Source organism: Phyllobates terribilis, unplaced genomic scaffold (genome assembly GCF_046119375.1).
Source record: "Phyllobates terribilis strain yellow unplaced genomic scaffold, ASM4611937v1 Scaffold_13__5_contigs__length_258822181, whole genome shotgun sequence".
Classification (NCBI taxonomy): domain Eukaryota; kingdom Metazoa; phylum Chordata; class Amphibia; order Anura; family Dendrobatidae; genus Phyllobates; species Phyllobates terribilis.
This window is the reverse complement of record NW_027362773.1, coordinates 154468997-154486676: the sequence shown is the minus strand read 5'-3', so window position 1 is coordinate 154486676 and position 17680 is coordinate 154468997. Positions and strand designations below refer to the sequence as shown.

General features: G+C 45.4%; 2 protein-coding genes across 3 annotated transcripts in view; both read left to right on the top strand.

Annotated features, from left to right (window-relative positions):
* The first annotated feature begins 906 nt into the window (after positions 1–906).
* On the top strand, positions 907–14661 carry LOC141174107 (catalase). The gene is made up of 13 exons (XM_073658774.1): positions 907–1065; positions 5306–5477; positions 5772–5882; positions 5963–6093; positions 6946–7050; positions 7784–7909; positions 8420–8611; positions 8731–8883; positions 9241–9379; positions 10600–10730; positions 11208–11315; positions 12776–12862; positions 14199–14661. Exons 1-13 carry the CDS (start codon positions 1000–1002, stop codon positions 14262–14264), a joined length of 1587 nt encoding a protein of 528 aa, XP_073514875.1. The 5' UTR covers positions 907–999; the 3' UTR covers positions 14265–14661.
* Positions 14662–15901: 1240 nt separating this feature from the next.
* LOC141174108 (catalase-like) overlaps positions 15902–17680 on the top strand; it is a 49109-nt gene continuing 47330 nt past the window's right edge. Inside the window, exon 1 of one of the 2 annotated variants that reach the window (XM_073658775.1) lies at positions 15902–16978. In XM_073658775.1, coding sequence (XP_073514876.1) covers positions 16946–16978 — 33 coding nt within the window. In that variant the 5' untranslated portion in view covers positions 15902–16945. The remainder of the gene's footprint in view (positions 16979–17680) is intronic. The other variant, XM_073658776.1, reaches the window with a different exon arrangement.

Here is a 17680-nt window from a genome sequence, read left to right as displayed (position 1 = left end):
CTTTCCCCCTCTGCCCTCTCTTCCTCCCTCCTCTCCCCTGTATCTTTTCCCCTCTGCCCTCTCTTCCTCCCTCCTCTCCCCTGTATCTTTCCCCCTCTGCCCTCTCTTCCTCCCTCCTCTCCCCTGTATCTTTCCCCCTCTGCCCTCTCTTCCTCCCTCCTCTCCCCTGTATCTTTCCCCCTCTGCCCTCTCTTCCTCCCTCCTCTCCCCTGTATCTTTCCCCCTCTGCCCTCTCTTCCTCCCTCCTCTCCCCTGTATCTTTCCCCCTCTGCCCTCTCTTCCTCCCTCCTCTCCCCTGTATCTTTCCCCCTCTGCCCTCTTCCTCCCTCCTCTCCCCTGTATCTTTCCCCCTCTGCCCTCTCTTCCTCTCCCCTGTATCTTTCCCCCTCTGCCCTCTCTTCCTCCCTCCTCTCCCCTGTATCTTTCCCCTCTGCCCTCTCTTCCTCCCTCCTCTCCCCTGTATCTTTCCCCCTCTGCCCTCTCTTCCTCCCTCCTCTCCCCTGTATCTTTCCCCCTCTGCCCTCTCTTCCTCCCTCCTCTCCCCTGTATCTTTCCCCCTCTGCCCTCTCTTCCTCCCTCCTCTCCCCTGTATCTTTCCCCCTCTGCCCTCTCTTCCTCCCTCCTCTCCCCTGTATCTTTCCCCCTCTGCCCTCTCTTCCTCCCTCCTCTCCCCTGTATCTTTCCCCCTCTGCCCTCTCTTCCTCCCTCCTCTCCCCTGTATCTTTCCCCCTCTGCCCTCTCTTCCTCCCTCCTCTCCCCTGTATCTTTCCCCTCTGCCCTCTCTTCCTCGCCGCCTTCTTTCCATCTCAGTCGCGACCTTTGTACGTTATTTTACTCCTCTCCGTTCTCACCGCGTATCTCCCCTCCACCAATCAGCGCTCACTCCTCCCAGCGCTCTCGCCCAATCAGCGCCTCCTCTTGCAGTAGTGGGCGGGGCGCCCCTGCTCGGTATTTATCTGCGCTGCCTCCGCTCGGCGCCTGCAGTCAGTGCGGGGCAACATGGCGGATCAGCGGGAGAAGAGCGCGGACCAGATGAAGCTGTGGAAGGAGAGCCGGGGCAACCAGGTATCCGCTGTGACCACACCGGCCGCTAATGACGCGCCTGCGGTTATTGTGCTGCACCGTCTGTACACACCTATACGTGCTCTGCTGTGACATAGACGTGTCAGGGGTTACAGCTTGTGCTATGGCTCTAGAAACCTCCAGCTCCTGCAAAACTACAAGTCCCAGCATGCTGTGCAGTTCTGCAACAGCTGGCCACTGCCCTGAGGCCTGTGTGAGGATGGGGGTCCTGTGTGATGATGGAGGCTCAGCTATAGGGGATTTCAGGACCTCTGCTTGCTGGCAGTGACTGTGGCCCCTCTGGGTGCTCTCACATGTTGCACCTTTTTTTCTGGTGCAATTAGTGCAAAATGTGATAACTGACAAAAAATAGCATCTCATCAACGTTTGTGTGTCCTGATTACCCACAGCTGAGGGTTTGCTACAATTGCATCTGGTTTAGATTACTCTGAGGCTGCACGGAGACCTGTGGCCAAAGCTCACAGCAGCTGAAGATCCGTTGCAGGATGGAAACACTCGGGGACCAATTCATCACTTGCAAAACAGAACGCCTTTCATGAATTTTGCATTGTGCAAAAGAAAAAAATGCTCCAAACTTTAGTCATTTTACTTTTTTTTTTTTTTGCAAATATTTAGTACAAATCGTCTTCTGTTCTGCTAAAGTGGTGCAAAAAGTCGCATGGAAAATGTCAGATGTGCATAAAATCACTGTGGGGGGAAGGGGGATGGGCTGGAGTGTTTTTGTGCAAAAAAAAAAATCTTTGCAAGTTTTTAAAAAGTAACAATTGAGGAATCGACAAAAAGCATCTGCAAACCACCAACACCGTCCACAACAGAGAACATGCAAAAAAAAAAACAGGGGAACATATAAAATAGCCTGTAAAGCGCTGTGGAGTTAATGGTTCTATATAAGCGAGTAACATAAATAATTAAATAAAAGAATAAGGCGCAAATGGGGGGGAAAGAAAAAAGTTGGAAATTGACAAAAACAAAACGCGCAAATGCAATAATGCATCGGCCATCAATGTGATCAGTATTAGATCTGAAAAGCTGTTCTTTTTAGCTTCTTGATCTGTGTCCTCCAACTGTTGCAAAACTACAACTCCCAGCATGACTCTGTGGCCAGTTACTGTCCATTTACAGGAGTAGTTGTAACTTTGCTACAGCTGGAGAGTTAAAGATCTCAAGATCTGCCTGAAGAGCCTCATACACATGTATCAGGTTGTTGGTTTGGGTCAGGAGACCCATTGTTGGTCCAGAAATCGTTGTCCGTGCAGGGGCCGTGTGAAGCTGACCTTACTGGGAGGGAGGAGGCAATGACCTCCCTCTATATCTGTTGGAAGAGCAGAACCTGAAATGCGTCGTTTCAGAAACAAAGTGCAATTTTTCTGGTAAAATGACAAACCTTATTGACCCCATTATATTCAGCGGGGGCTGTCTTTTTTTCTTTTCTTATGATGAATATGCAGAAGTGACGCCTGACTTATGTGCAGAACATAATCTAGTGCAGATAAGTCGTCTGGAAGGGGCAGGTCGGTTATGGTGGTTCTCCGCGTGTAGAGCTCGTGACCAGGGCACAGATCAGTGACCGCGGTATCAGCGATCCTCTGCATATCCTTCGTGTCATCTGTGCAGCGGTTTGGACTTTGGCTGCTGTCACTGCTGCGTTATCTGAAAATGCGTCTAATATTATCTAACCGCTTTTCTATGTACCACAAATGGTGAAATTCCTTTAATTCAGGATATTGGTGACATTGATAAGCGCAAAAGATATTGCCTTGGATTTCTGCATTATTTTTTTTATTGGGATTTTGCAGCAGATTTTTCGCTGCTGGATCTTTTCAGTGGATACGTTCTGAGAATCTGGATGGAAGCTGCGATGATCTGCAGATCAGGCGGACATTAGTGCAGTCGCTGCTGATTATTCCTCCAGACGGGGGACTGATATCCACGCTGTGTCTGGTGGACTCTGGCCCTGTGGCGTCGTTGTTTTGACTTTTGTTCTCGCTGTGCCGTTTGCTCTAGTTGCTTTTCTCGTGCAGATCATTCTTGATTGTTTTTCTTCTGTTACTTACATTGGCAATGGATCACGTCCTGCGGGATTTACCAGATGTTGTGCGTAGAGTCCGGGCAATTGTGAAAAGAAGCCAGATAAGAATAATATTGCTTTTGGAAAGAGTCAGCAAGCCTGCTGCCCGTCAGAAACCTAGGATGACTACCAAGTTAACTGAAGGCACTTGTTTGACCTACAGCTATTCCTCCTGACCGTCCACATGCGCACTTGGCTCTACTGAGCCTACATGTGTTCTCTAGGGGCAGAAGAGCAATAAGCTGATTCCAGACCCTTCTCCCAGACTGACTTTTTTTTTTTTTCTTCTGGGACAGACACATTGAAATCCAACATGGTCAACCCTCTCCATTCCCCTATACCCCGACATCTGCCACCAGGGAAGAGATGAGGACCCTTCCTAGTGTTTGCAGACCCCCTATTTTTTGCAGCTTGCGCAGGAGGTTTCTAAAAGTGTCACTGTAAAATGCATCAGATTTTCTGCAGGCGAATGCACAGCAGAAATTGTGCTGCACGGTCGCAACTTGGGAACATGGGAGGCAAAAAGATCAGAACAAAAAATGCAGTTGGGGAAGATTTGTGACTATTACTGCCGGCTGGTATAAAGGAGGAGGCGCGGGCAACCTTTATGTAGAGACTGACGCTATGCTGGGGCGCACGGTGGCCGCACCACTGCACAGGTCGCGGGGGCGCACGGTGGCCGCACCACTGCACAGGTCGCGGGGGCGCACGGTGGCCGCACCACTGCACAGGTCGCGGGGGCGCACGGCGGCCGCACCACTGCACAGGTCCCAGCAACCCGTCAGCTGACTCTGGATCTCGTCTCATGACTGACTACATCCACAGCTGCAGAGCGGAGCCCTCGGGCTGTTTATATAATGTGGGAAGGATTGGCTCGTGCCGTAATTCTCACATCTGTGTCAGGTGGAAGCCGAGACAGGATTACCATAATGTGATTTGGGAAATTTCATATGCACATGACCCTTAGTCATAGAGACGGAGATGACCCCATTACAGCCCCTCTGCTCTACAAGACCCCTGCGCAACGGCCACGGCTGTAAAGCTTCATGCACATCATAGGCTTCATTCCTCATTGTTATACCTCTGAGGCACACCACTGTATATGCATGTGTCATATAGCGATGCAAGCTGTACTGTAGAATAAAGGTGCTTGGTGGCCACCAAAAGGGCACTTTTAGCATACGTGGAGCCCATAGAGGTCTGTAGATTCATTTGATTTTGTGTGTGTGTGTTATGTAGTCATACATACCCTGCATTGATTACGGCTTAAGACAGAACAGATCTTTAAAGGGGTTGTCAGATTTCTGGGAGTGAGGGGAGGTGCAATATGCTCCGGCAGTCCCTAGGACAAGCTGCCAGCTCGTGACTGCTGCAGCCGATCACTGGTCTTGGCAATTACGTGCTGTAATTGCGGTGATGCCATTAGTACGTTCTGTGGCTGCAGGGGTCTTGTGATGGCAGCTTGTGCAAGGGGCACCCAGAGCATCTGCATTGGATACATGGCGGGTTGCAGAAAAGTCATCTGTGGGTTGACAAATCAGGATTTGCAAGAATCACCGCCGCAGAAAGAAGCTCCAAAGAGCAGCCGAATCCCTTACATCACACGGATGTGAATCACACTGACCGCCTCTTGACGCCATGCAATTCTTCACTTTTTCTGTGGGGGAGCTGCAGGGGATTTGTGTTGATGGGCTCCGCTAGCTGTCCATACTCCATCCATTATGTAACACGGCTGTTGTAACCCACACAACAGTAAATAGAAGCCTTTGTAACACTCAGTCACAAGTTTTCAGGCCTTGACGTTGGTGTAATCGTTCTGTATCAGCAATTTGACTTGGCTGCGGCCGTATCCCGTGATCGGAGCCATCTCCAGATTATGCAATGCTGGGACGTACTGGCAGCGTGTCATGTCTGGATTTAGGTTATGTACAGATCTTATCATACGGCCGGCCCGTCAACACATCTGCAATGCGTTTCTAATTCTTTCCACCATAGACAATTGTGGGATATGCAGTAAATGTTTTATAATCGGGGTCCCACCTATCAGGATAAGGGTCCTGCTGCCCAGTGACCGCCCCCATCTGGTGAGGGTCTACATGACGCTGCCTGCTCCGATGCAGTGGAATTGAGTCCATTGTTTCTATGTTCCCTCAGAAACCGGATGTCTTGACGACAGGCGGGGGGAATCCGATATGCGATAAGCTGAATCTTATGACGGTCGGACCCCGCGGGCCGCTGCTGGTCCAAGATGTGGTGTTCACCGATGAGATGGCGCACTTTGACCGGGAAAGGATCCCCGAAAGAGTGGTGCATGCTAAGGGAGCTGGTAAGAGCGCGTATTTATCCACAATGTATAATAAATGTTAAAAGAAAATTATATATATATATATATATATATATATATATATATATATATATATATATATATATATATATATATATATATATATATATATATATATATATATATATATATATAATTAAATTAAAAAAATATTTATTTATTTTCTACTAATTTTATATTTTTAAAGCTGGTGCTCACAATCTTGCGTGCCAAAGTTCGCATATGGGATGACCTGATGGGGACAAGATGTTATTGTCGATTCTTTTATTTTTCCAGGGGCATTCGGCTACTTTGAAGTGACTCACGACATCTCAAGATATTCCAAGGCCAAAGTATTTGAGTACATCGGGAAGAGGACCCCAATCGCCGTGCGCTTCTCCACTGTCGGTGAGACTTTTATCTTGTCTGGATCTGGGAAGCTTTTAAGAGATCGTCATCTTCAGGATCTTTATTTTTTTATTTTTTAGCTGGAGAATCTGGCTCATCCGACACCGTGCGAGACCCCCGTGGGTTCGCTGTAAAGTTTTACACGGAGGATGGAAACTGGGATCTGACTGGGAATAACACCCCCATTTTTTTCATCCGTGACGCCATGTTGGTGAGTGTTTTGTAGGTTCACTTTCCAACATGCCTACAGCTTTGATGCTGTAGGAACCTTCCCTATAAGCTTCATTACTGGGGTCTCGAGGACAGTGATGCCCATCAGCCTCTCTCGCTGAGGTCACCTACTAGGTAGGAGTAGTAGTACAGTACTTGCTAGGCGGCTGAGTTATTCTTGCAATCCTCCTCCGATGACTTTTTGCACCCTAGGAGACATTTAAAGGTGCAAACACCCTTTAAATCTTCAGCCCAAATGCCCCATCTGGTATCTAATAAGCCTCGGCATAGTCATCTGCGTTGCCCTCGAGGCACACTAAAAACACTTAAGGAATTGACAACGGCATAAGATGTGATCCCAAAACTAATTGTACATTTATAGGGCCGGGGTTCTTGTACGCGAGTCCTCTGCACTGCATATTTATGTACATGACCGCCTCATCGGGGGGCCGGGGCTTATGAATAGACCATTAACCCCTCCTGATATTCCTCTACTGCTCAATGTTCAGTCCGTCCATTGGTGGCCACAATGCTCCAGTTGCGCTGTGTAAATCCTGATAAGATCAATGTACATGCCTACAGCTTTCCTCCATATATTATTCATGGCTCTTCCTTTCCTTGAGACGATGCTTCATTATTAAATGGCCCCGTGCATTATTTGCCGCAGAGCCCATCGACTTCTTCGTCTGGGTCTGCAGACAACTGAACGTCTCGATTCCTAGGTTACCCAGAGACTAGTGGTGCCCGGGGTTTATGGCTGCTGCTTATCACCCTGGGCTTTAAGGACCTGGGTGTCTGGGAAGAACTGCTTTCATGTCTAATATATGTACTTTTTTTTTTTCTATTTTCTTAGTTCCCATCATTCATCCACTCTCAGAAGAGAAACCCCCAGACTCACATGAAAGACCCGGACATGGTGTGGGATTTCTGGGCGCTGCGTCCTGAATCTCTTCACCAGGTAAGAGATGATCATTACCAGCCTGGTTGGCACTAAAGGGATGTTTTGGACGTTCTTCATGCTCCCTTTTGGGAAAAACAGATGGGGGGGGGGGGGGGGAATGTCTTCTACTCTTGCAGTCTTGAGGTTACACATCATTTTGGGGCCAATAGGATGTCCAGTGTGCTTTAAAAACTTTTAATATGTAAAAATTATTCGTTTTTATTTTGTCTTTATTCGGGTAATTTTAATAGACCCCATGCAGTAATATTTTTTCTTGCAAAAGTTGCTGCTCTGGAAAATGTGTTTGCAGTCTGACTTCCTCAATGGCCATTTTTTATCAGAAGGTCCTGGCTGCTTCTTGTTAAGATAGAGCCCCTCTTCCTATGATTTCGCTATGATGTGACCATCCCAGGGATTCAGCAGTGTCAGATTTTCCATAGCTCAATAGGGGCAATGTATGGAGGCAGAAATTATTTTTGCAATGCTTCTAGGCTGAGTGCACGCAGCTTTTCTCTCTGTCCTGCCCCAGGATTATGCAGGACTCGTATTTATTGGCTTTTTATACAGCTTCACCGAGTAGACTCATAACCTCTGGCGTAGGACGGGCGCAGACTCCTTTTGACGCATATTCAGGATCTCCTCCACATTTGCCATCAGCCTGTTTATAGAAGAGAACCGTAAAATATACATTTGTGAATATAAATGATTGGAGCCGCCATCTAATCTCTGCTATATATCTTTACCCTCTCAGGTCTCCTTCCTGTTCTCCGACCGTGGGATTCCCGATGGCCACCGGCACATGAATGGCTACGGCTCTCATACCTTCAAACTGGTCAATGCCAAAGATGAGCCCGTGTATTGCAAATTTCATTACAAGGTCAGTCCTGACAGTCGCTGTGCATGTAGTGTGTGTGTATATAATGTAATTTGGTGCAATATTCTACCAGGATGAGGCTTATAAGGGCTGGCCACTTGCTGAAATGATATGAACGGGCATCGCTGATCTCACTCTTTACCGCAGCATTGAAGCCCCCGTACTAACCAGGGGTACTGATATTAAACACTGGACATGTCTACACCTCCCAAGGTGGCAGCAATCATGTGCGTTACCTTCTGCATCCCCCTCTGTGCAGGCACTGAAGGTGTTCGGAGCAAGCACAGATACAGGCAACATTTTTTTTTTTTTTTTTTTGCAAAAGGGCCTTTTGGAAAATGCAGCATTGCAGTAGGAAAGTAATGGTAGGTTATATGGTTATTGTAGAGCTCAACAGTTTTAGGGGATTTTGGAGATTTGACTATAAAGTGACCAGTTATGTAAGGAGCCTTGATGGGGGGTAGACTATACAGGTCTTATCAGATTTTCATAGTCTTCCTCTGTTCCTTTTAGACTAATCAGGGCATCCGAAATCTGACTGTGGAGGAAGCCAATCGCTTGGCAGCTGCGGATCCAGACTATGGAATCCATGACTTGTATGAAGCCATTGCCAATGGGAACTATCCTTCCTGGACCTTCTATATCCAGGTCATGACATTCGAGCAGGCAGAGAAATACCCATTCAATCCCTTTGACTTGACTAAGGTGAGTAGTAACCTCTGCAATCTGACTGTAAACCGTCCAGAGCTCGGGGTGTAATCCGGATGTTTTTCACCCCATTCTCTATGCTCTTTTTTTTTTTTTTTTTTTTTTTTTTTTTTCAGATCTGGCCTCATAAGGATTACCCCCTAATCCCCGTGGGGAAGTTGGTTCTGAACCGTAACCCAGCCAACTACTTTACAGAAGTGGAGCAGATTGCCTTTGATCCAAGTAACATGCCTCCTGGAATAGAGCCGAGCCCGGATAAAATGTTGCAGGTAAGATCAGGGATAATGTTTTTTTTTTTTGTTTTGCAGTGATCACTTTCCAAAGCTCTGCAGGGTTGGGTTTAGCTTGGGAACTACGCAGCAACAAGTCATTCAACTGAAAAAAAAAAAAAAAAAAAAAAAAACATCTGTGCAACTTGCACGTAACCGGTCGTTGCAGACAAGTCAGTCACGTGCAACTTGCATTGAAGTTTATGCTAACAATGAAAGATAATCCCAGCACATTTGGAAATGCTTACAACTTGGTTGCATTAAGTCACAATATTAACGTTGCCATAACCTCATGCGGTACACTTGGTTCTAACTCTTAGGATATATCTTTTTAACCTTAATTATGACTTGTTGCAGGGTCGTCTCTTCTCCTACCCAGACACACACAGGCACCGCCTGGGTGCCAACTATCTACAGTTGCCTGTGAACTGTCCCTACAAGGCTCGTGTGGCCAATTACCAACGGGATGGACCTATGTGCTTCTCAGACAACCAGGGTATGTGTCCACGCATTTCCACCCCCATGACCATCATCCCTTGTTCCTTCCAACTTGCAAATTTTGATGTCATGTTTGTCTAAGTGCATTAACCTGTCAGCAGGTTTTTAGATTCCCAAAGTAACGTCCTCTCAGTAAAGTACTCCTCTCCGTGACCTGCTACCCCCGCCGACATCTCGTTCGTGTGCCATCAATCCTAGGAGCGGCGCATGCACAGTGATGTCCTGCTGACATCAGGAGAGTAGGACTATCTTATCTGTACATGCGATGCTCCTGCCGGGGGAAGCAGGTCACAGAAGAGTGACCTGTCAATCACTGGTTTCAGGAGGACTCATTTCCATAAAGAAACAACAGACATGGATTTGTAATATAAAGGTGTGGAAGCAATAACCATTACAGGTACTTATGACGTTTCTTTGGGGTGTAAAACCTGCTGCCAGGTCTCTTTTAAGTGCATGAGCTGTAACATGGAAGGCTTCTAGGTCGGGCTCCCCAGGAGCATGGAGGCCCCAACCTGTCATGAGACGCTAACTAAAGGTCCCAGCTCATTTGGGTGGATCTGTCGGCTTATTATTCTCGCCACTCTAATAATGAAAATGACAACTACAGTTCTGGTGCATTCAGGAGTCATCTGGAGCGTTCCTCTCCTTGCCCCTTTCTGCAGTTACTGCCAGGCTGCTGTGAATGGCAATATACCACCACTCCCTCATAAATGCACTAGGCTCGGTGATTGATTAGTTTATCTTGGTTATCTGGAGCAAGGACCTATAGCTGTAATGATCTGCCTTCATAGACTATAAGAAGCCGCTCTGGTTACTGCTACTTTCCAAGCCTGTGTTAATACATGGTGATTGCACTGCAGATTTGCGGTCTGGATTTGCAGATATAAACACTGAGATTTTCCCGTATCCCATCCACACACTACTGAAAAAAAATCCACAACGGACGGAAATTGACCTGTAGTGCAAAATTTTATGCTGCAGATTTTGCACTGCGTAGGATAAAATCCACAACAATTCTGCATAGGCTTTCCAAATGTAAACTGGGTTGGGGTGGCCTCGGGCACCCTGTGGTCAGCTCTGCTCGGGGAAACGATGGAGCGAGGATTCGATGATGGATGCATGATGGTGGATATGATATGATGATGGATGCATGATGATGATGTAAAATTATTATCATATAATAAATAATATAATTTTTTTTTCTTTTTTTTTTATAAGGTGGAGCTCCAAATTATTACCCAAACAGCTTCTCTGCTCCCGACGCTCTGCCTTCTGCCCGAGAATGCCGTTTCAGTGTGTCCGCAGACGTGGCTCGCTTTAATAGCTCTGATGATGACAACGTCTCACAGGTGAGGAGCGATCACACGTTATTTCAGTTGGCAGGAGCGGTGGAGTCATGTCTTTTTTTTTCCCAGAAGGCCTGCCACTGCCACTATTACTCTCATTTGGTAGCGAATGGTTGCACATGACTGTGGCATTAATGCAAAAGTCATTTGCTCATTGGTCACCACATCTCGCTGTGGATTTCGGCTGCATCCGGAAGCCAATGTGTGCAATTAATAACTATGGCCTGTGTGTGGCTAGAGCATATAGATGTAATGGAAGGCGATTTACCCCATACGTGCAGACAGCAGCCTCACAGGAGGGTCTGTTCTGACCTATTGATTATCATTGTAGCCTTTTAAATACGTTGGAAGACATTGCGTCACTGAAATTTTATGGCTCTATTGATGCCTCTAAATTGGTCTACTGCCTCCTAGTGACACTATGGAGAAATAATCTGTGCAGAGTCTGTTCCTGATTTGCTGCTCGTTTTTCCTCTGCAGGTCCGTGACTTTTTCAACAAAGTGTTGAGCGAGGAAGAGCGCCAGAGGCTGTGCGCGAACATCGCTGGGCACCTGAAGGACGCCCAAGTGTTTATCCAGAAGAGAGCTGTGAGTATATATCGCCCTCGCTGTGATGCACAGTTCTCAAAAATTAAACCGTTCTTAAAGGCTCTGTTCAAAGACGCTCACGTCACATCTACAGTTACTTGCGGAGACTCATGCACACGTCCTACTGGGTAGATATGATCTAATCTGCGCCCACCCCCCTCCGGTGCAGTGCCAGACAAACCCCTAAATATTAGGTTAATTGGCTTCTAATAAGGTTGGCTCTAATTCAGGATGGCCTGCATTGGAGCGAATTATCACAATGGCATACTGGGAGTATTTTCTTATCCATTTAGGACTGCAAGTCCCAGCCCAAGTGCAGGGGATTCTGAATTAACGGCATCATAGGCATCTATAAAGCTGCTAGTTCGGTCACAAGTTGGGCCTCAACTTGCAGTAGTAATAGATCATAAAATATGTTCTCTGTTCTGTCATGGGAACCTTCCCTTAGCCTTATTGCAATTATTCTATCTATAGTTGGACCTTGTTCACATAATGCTGTTTTTGCATGCACTGTGTAAACTAGACCAATGTTTACTGGGTAAGCCAGGAGTTAATAGTTTTTTTTGTTTTTTTTTTTCTTATTTTGTACAGCAAAACCAATGCTTAATCACTGAAAAGATGACATTGAGGGGTGTATTTAAAGAAACCTGGCCTGTATAATAATTTAGCTGTGAAATTTCAGGACATGAAGTGATCCCCACTCTTGCAAAATCTGCAGTCTGGCAGGACACAGACTCTCTGTAAGGCTGGTTTCACACGTCCTGATTTTTCCGGTACTGGAGATGTCCGTGTGTGACAACCGTGTGCTGCAACAGGAGCACACGTACCAGCATTTGGGAATCTGTGTACAGTTAGTGCTGTTCCCAAGTGCCGGGTGCTGAATTCTGCCCTCATCATTGTCCCTTGCTCTCGCTGTGATCAGCATGAGCAAGGGACAATGTTGGGTGTAGTAGTAGTCTGCTCCCACAGTGTCCATGTGTAAAAGAAGAATAAAATAATAAAATCCTTTTACTCTCCTGTCCTGGAACAACCTAAACTAGATATGTGGATCAATTTCTAAGACCCTGTTGCAGCGGCCACATCAGTAGTCTGCATCTGCCGGCTGGGAGCCCTGCAAGCCTCCTCCTATTTGCTGGAATCCCCACCACCTCTTCTGAATTGTAGGCCCAGTGCAGATAATTGTTGCGGTCTAACCGATGCATGACTTCACACTGGGTCTATTGGTCAGAAGAGATGCCGGGGGTCTTGGCAGGTACATGGTCGTGTGCAGCGTTTCCGTCCAGAATCCAAGTAGTACTGACGTGTCCGATGGACCAGGGGCCTGTGAATCAATTTGCTGATCTCTACTATAAACCCAATGATAAAAGTATCAGCATTATTGCCTATGAAACCTGTTGTGTCTTAAGGATGATGTGCCCTGAACTCATTGCTTTATAGCTTCTGCATTTCTCTTCTACCAGGTGAAAAATTTCTCTGACGTTGACCCCAAATACGGCTCCGGTATTGAAGCTCTGCTGAACAAGTACAATGCAGAAGGCCACGTTAAGGTAATGACCCCTTCTATGACTAGCCGGAGCAATGCTTTGTAAATGCTGCCTTAATTTAGTGATCAGAGAGGTCTCTCCCATAAAACAAACCACATCTTCATCCTAAATTATAGGCGGCATCAGCTGCAGGCGAATAATCCCATTTAAGCTAAATGCACGGTTAGTGAAGCCACACGCCCTCATTCAGCGAGCCTACTGTCTGGTCGCTCATCGCTCCAGTCGGTAAGGTGAATAAATGTCATTGCGGCTGCCATCTGCACATGTGCAGCTCCTGGATGTCTGGAAACTAGTGCACAATTTCAATACAAGACTTGTTTAGTGATGCGGCCCTCCATCCGCAGACATCATGTGGACTGAACAATATTGCAAGCGAGACCAATAAGAAAATAAAATGCAGAACTTCAATAAAAGATATCAGTAAGTTAGTGATCATGTGGCCTCACTGTTTAATGTGAGCTAGCAGGTCTGTATTAATGGTGACCAGGAGCGGGCTGCAGCTTTACTGGAGGTACTCTGAAGGGTTTTTACTATGTTGATGACCTAACCTCAGGATAGGTCATTGATATCAGCTTGGTGGGGGTCCCACACCTGACACCCCTACACTGTGTGGCACTGTGCCATCTGGCTGTTAACCCCTTGACCACCTTTTTTTTTTTTTTTCTTGTTATTTTACGTTTGTTTTTTGCGTCCCTTCTTCCCAGATCCATTTTATTTATTTTTTTTGTCAATATAGCCGTATCGGGGCTCCTTTTTTGTGGGACGAGATGTCTTGTTGAATGACACCATTGATTTTACCATATAGTGTACTGGAAAACTGGGAAAAAATATTCCAAGTGTGGTGATATTGCAAAAAACGTGCAATAGGGGTAGATATGATGTTTCGATCACCTGTTATTGCATTTTATGGCGGCAACGTTCATATGAGATTTACAAAGACAGGCGTGGGGGTCTTCTGCAGGTCCCTGGCTGTTATGACAACCCATTGGCGCCCGGTGATCATGTGACTGGGGCACCTATGGGCGGGACTTGTGACGCGCTTCTAGCTTGCGCGAGTTAAATGCCGCTGTCAATCTGACATGGTAACAGCCACTTATGGATTGCGGATCCACCCGCAGCTGTTAGAGGTGCATGATGTACCTATACATCCAAGGTCATAAAGGGGTTAAATGTTTACATCCAGCCCCTGCTACAACTGAAAACTGCTCATGTGGGGTTGTCGGGTGTCGGACCCCCACTGATCCGATATCCATGAGCTCCCTGGAGTATAGGTCCTATCATAAGCATGGAAAACTTGTGTAATAGAAATCCCTTTTTTTCTCTTTTTCTACTTTTACAGAAAGTTGTGAAGACCTACACCCAGCATTCCTCCTACACGACTGCAAAGGACAAGTCCAACCTGTAGACCACGTCTTCCTCCGGTTGATTCGTCCACAAGATTTTTACCTTCCATTTAATTGTAGCCTATTGCTTAGATAAGACCATATCGAATGTTCTGCAATACTTGGACTCCTCATTACTAATCCTTTAGACAATATAAGCAGATTTATAAACGGGCAAAGTGACGAGCTCTTAAGCCGATGATCGCACAATGAGAAGCTAATGGTAGCGTCTAATACAGTATAATTGTCAGCGCTGTCATCGATTGATTGAATCCAGCGATCGGCGCTGCACAACTTGTAGTTTTATAGAACTGACATTTCAATAACTTTATTAATAAGCACTTTGCATCGCGTGCCTTCTCTAATTGCAGTTTAATATGGCAACAATAATTGCACTTAAATATATAGCATTGAAGTCAACGACCCTCAGTTCCCAACTCTCATGGGACGTGTAGTTCACCAGGGCTACATACAGCTAGTGGAACATGTCGGTAAATGTGACCAATATGGCGGCCGTCCATCCGTTCTGTTTGATGGGGGGGGGGGGTTTCTGTAACTGGAGAGGCAATGTCAAATGGAAATTATATAATTGTGTTTTTACAATAAACCCATATGCAGTTAATATATGGATTGAATAATTTTTTTTTTTGTTGAAAAATATAAAATTGGTAGACATATTGGGTGCCAGAAACCATATAACAAAAAAAATAGCGCCACAATTGCTGTTTTTTATTCCAAGACCCCTCCGAAAAAAAAATTAAGTACCAAAAGAGTACTAATGAAGTTACAACTCTCCGTGCGTACAGCTACATCGGAAGGAAAAGAAAAACTAAACTATTCTGTTTTAATGATTCAAAAAAAACGGGTCAGACCTTAAAGGGATTGTTCATGGTTTAGAAAGACATGACTGTTTTGTTTTTCTTTCTCAAACAGCGCCACCTGTGACCATAGGATGTATCTGGTAATGCAACTTGGCCCCATGGAAATGCCTGGTGCAGAGCTGTAATATCACACACAACCTATGGGAGCTGCTTGTTAATAAAAGAAGCCATGTTTTGTTTTGTTTTTTTCGTTCTCTACAAACCCAGTTGGAAATAGATTTTTCTGTGGAGGTGGAGAATGGCAAGGAGTCGCATGTCCCTTGCTAGTCACTGTCTAATTTTATATTCACTCATTAAATATCAGTGGTCCTATTGATAAGTGTGTAGTAATAAATTAGGCCTCATTTTCTAGGAAAGACTGATCATGTTGCCCATAGCAACCAATCAGAGCTTGGCTTTCATTTCTCAAAGTGCTCTGGAAAAAAGAAAGCTGTTCTGTGATTGGTTGCTATGGGCGACACGGCCTTTCTGGAAAAAAAAAAAAAAAAAAAAAAGAATGAGGCCTAATGTGTAAAATGGTAAAAAACATAAATGTCTCCAGATAGAAATAATCTTTCATTTTACGCCATGTTTTGAAGTGTTCACTGTGACTTGGCAATAATGTAGGTGTTTATTTTCCTGGTAAAACAGAAGTGGATGTTGTGTAAGCGGACCACCTTGGTGTGATCAGCCCGGCTTCCTGTGTGAGCAATTAAATCGTTGCAGAAGGGGGGGAAGAGATTAAGTTTCTGTATTTACATCATAATATGAGTGTTTCTGAAATCCAGCAACTGCAGATGTAGCAGAGCTGAATTTATCGATCATGTTATCACAATGTGTCCATTCAACACAAACCTGTTGCCTCTTCCAACCCCCCGAGTTGTAGACATGGTACAGAAATGTTTCTAGGAATGTACTGGCTGACAACCCCACTGAATAGACGGAGTTGCAGAATCTGGCATGTCTGAACATGGCCGTAAAAAGCAGCTTGGCGTTGGTCATATACAATATACAATCCAGCTATGTCACTTATTCTGGGGCTGCACAACGACTTTGGCCACAGTTCAAGTTGCGCGGACATAGGTCACAGGGGAATGGGGTCGCATTGCAACCTGCAAGGTACAGAGACCATGACAAGCAAGTCATAAAAAAAAAATGACTCTAACTTGCTTGTCATGGTTGCACTACCTTGCAGGTTGCAATGCAGCCCCCATTCAACTGCATTACACTGCAAAGAGCCATCAATGCCATAGTCCCGGTGCAGCCCCTGCGTTGCACTTCTGACTGCTAGCATCATTAAAACAAAGTCAGGTTCCCCTTTAAGTGAGAGGTATGCATGACCTAAAATGAAAATGGACACAGTGGTGATGTAGCAGAGCTGATCCTAGTAAGGGTAAGATCTTCAGGCATCCTTACTTGTCATACGGCCACCATTGATTTATAGGATGTGTATAGATGTAGCAGAGCTGAGATCTAACTTTTCTGCGTATTTTTTCTGCAGATGGATAGCTCTGCTACATCCAGATAACCCTGCTATGTTGTGCATTAGAAATAAATAGATATAGAGGGGGAAAAAAATAATTTTAATATTTTATATATTTTTTGCACTACTTTTTATAAGGTTTCGTACCATTCCCTGTGCTCTGAGCACTTGTGTAATGGATGTTTCCGGGACAGAGGAGGAAGATTGCGACATTCTTTGGCAGTAGCAGCCCCGTTATGATGTAGAGGAGGGAGTGGAAATACAGAGAGGGCGGTTAGGAAGTTAGATAAATTGACGGTAGTATTTGCTAAAGACAATTACTCAAACAGGCGAGTGCCAGAAGAAGCCAGAGACTCTCATCATGGACAAATCCAAACAGCACACCAAGGTATCAGTAAGTTTCCCGAACGTTAAAAGGGTATGGAACATACATGGGTGGCAGAGCTCTGTGCCATGGAGGCAGTAATTCGGTATGGGAGTCCTGCTGACACGCGAGCCCTAGGAATGCCACACTTGTGCCAAGTGTTGTAGGATAGTTGGGATCATGACAAAAAGAGACTTGGAGGAGTTTGGTTTCCAAAACGTCGCTCTTCAGATGTTGCAAAACTACAATTCCCAGCATGTCCTGACACTGCACTTGTGCACCACTGCCATAGGGCAAGGGTTAATATAAAGTATGTTAACGGGTTAATATTTTATGGATTGTATTGGGTGTGTCATCGGCTTAAGTAAATCAAAAACAGAATAAAAGGTTTTAGTTTGCGACGGGTGAAGCGTAACGTAGGGGTGTAGTCGGGGTGAGGTGCGGCTGCTTTATCTTAAAGCTTTTATGAGCTAGGGTATTAGTCGGAATCAAGGTTAGCAATAGGACAGATTGCAGGTATTCTGGGACCTGTAGTTCTACTTTTTTTTTTTTTTTTTTTTTTTTTTTTAATCCAGGGGTTTATATAGATAGATATAGAGAGAGAGAGATATATATAATATATATATATATATAATTTGCTAAACCTCAGGATCTGTAATATAGCTCAAATCCTGCTTGTTAGCCCTTTCTTCAGACATCCGTGTTGCACATACATATTCTATCCACATCTCT

Excerpts from the sequence above, each read along its gene's own strand:
- LOC141174107 (XM_073658774.1), top strand. The coding sequence starts at position 1,000 with ATGGCGGATCAGCGGGAGAAGAGCGCGGACCAGATGAAGCTGTGGAAG. Across the intron at positions 7,051-7,783 it reads GTCCTGAATCTCTTCACCAG|GTCTCCTTCCTGTTCTCCGA; the intron begins GTAAGAGATGAT and ends TTACCCTCTCAG. Across the intron at positions 8,612-8,730 it reads ATCCCTTTGACTTGACTAAG|ATCTGGCCTCATAAGGATTA; the intron begins GTGAGTAGTAAC and ends TTTTTTTTTCAG.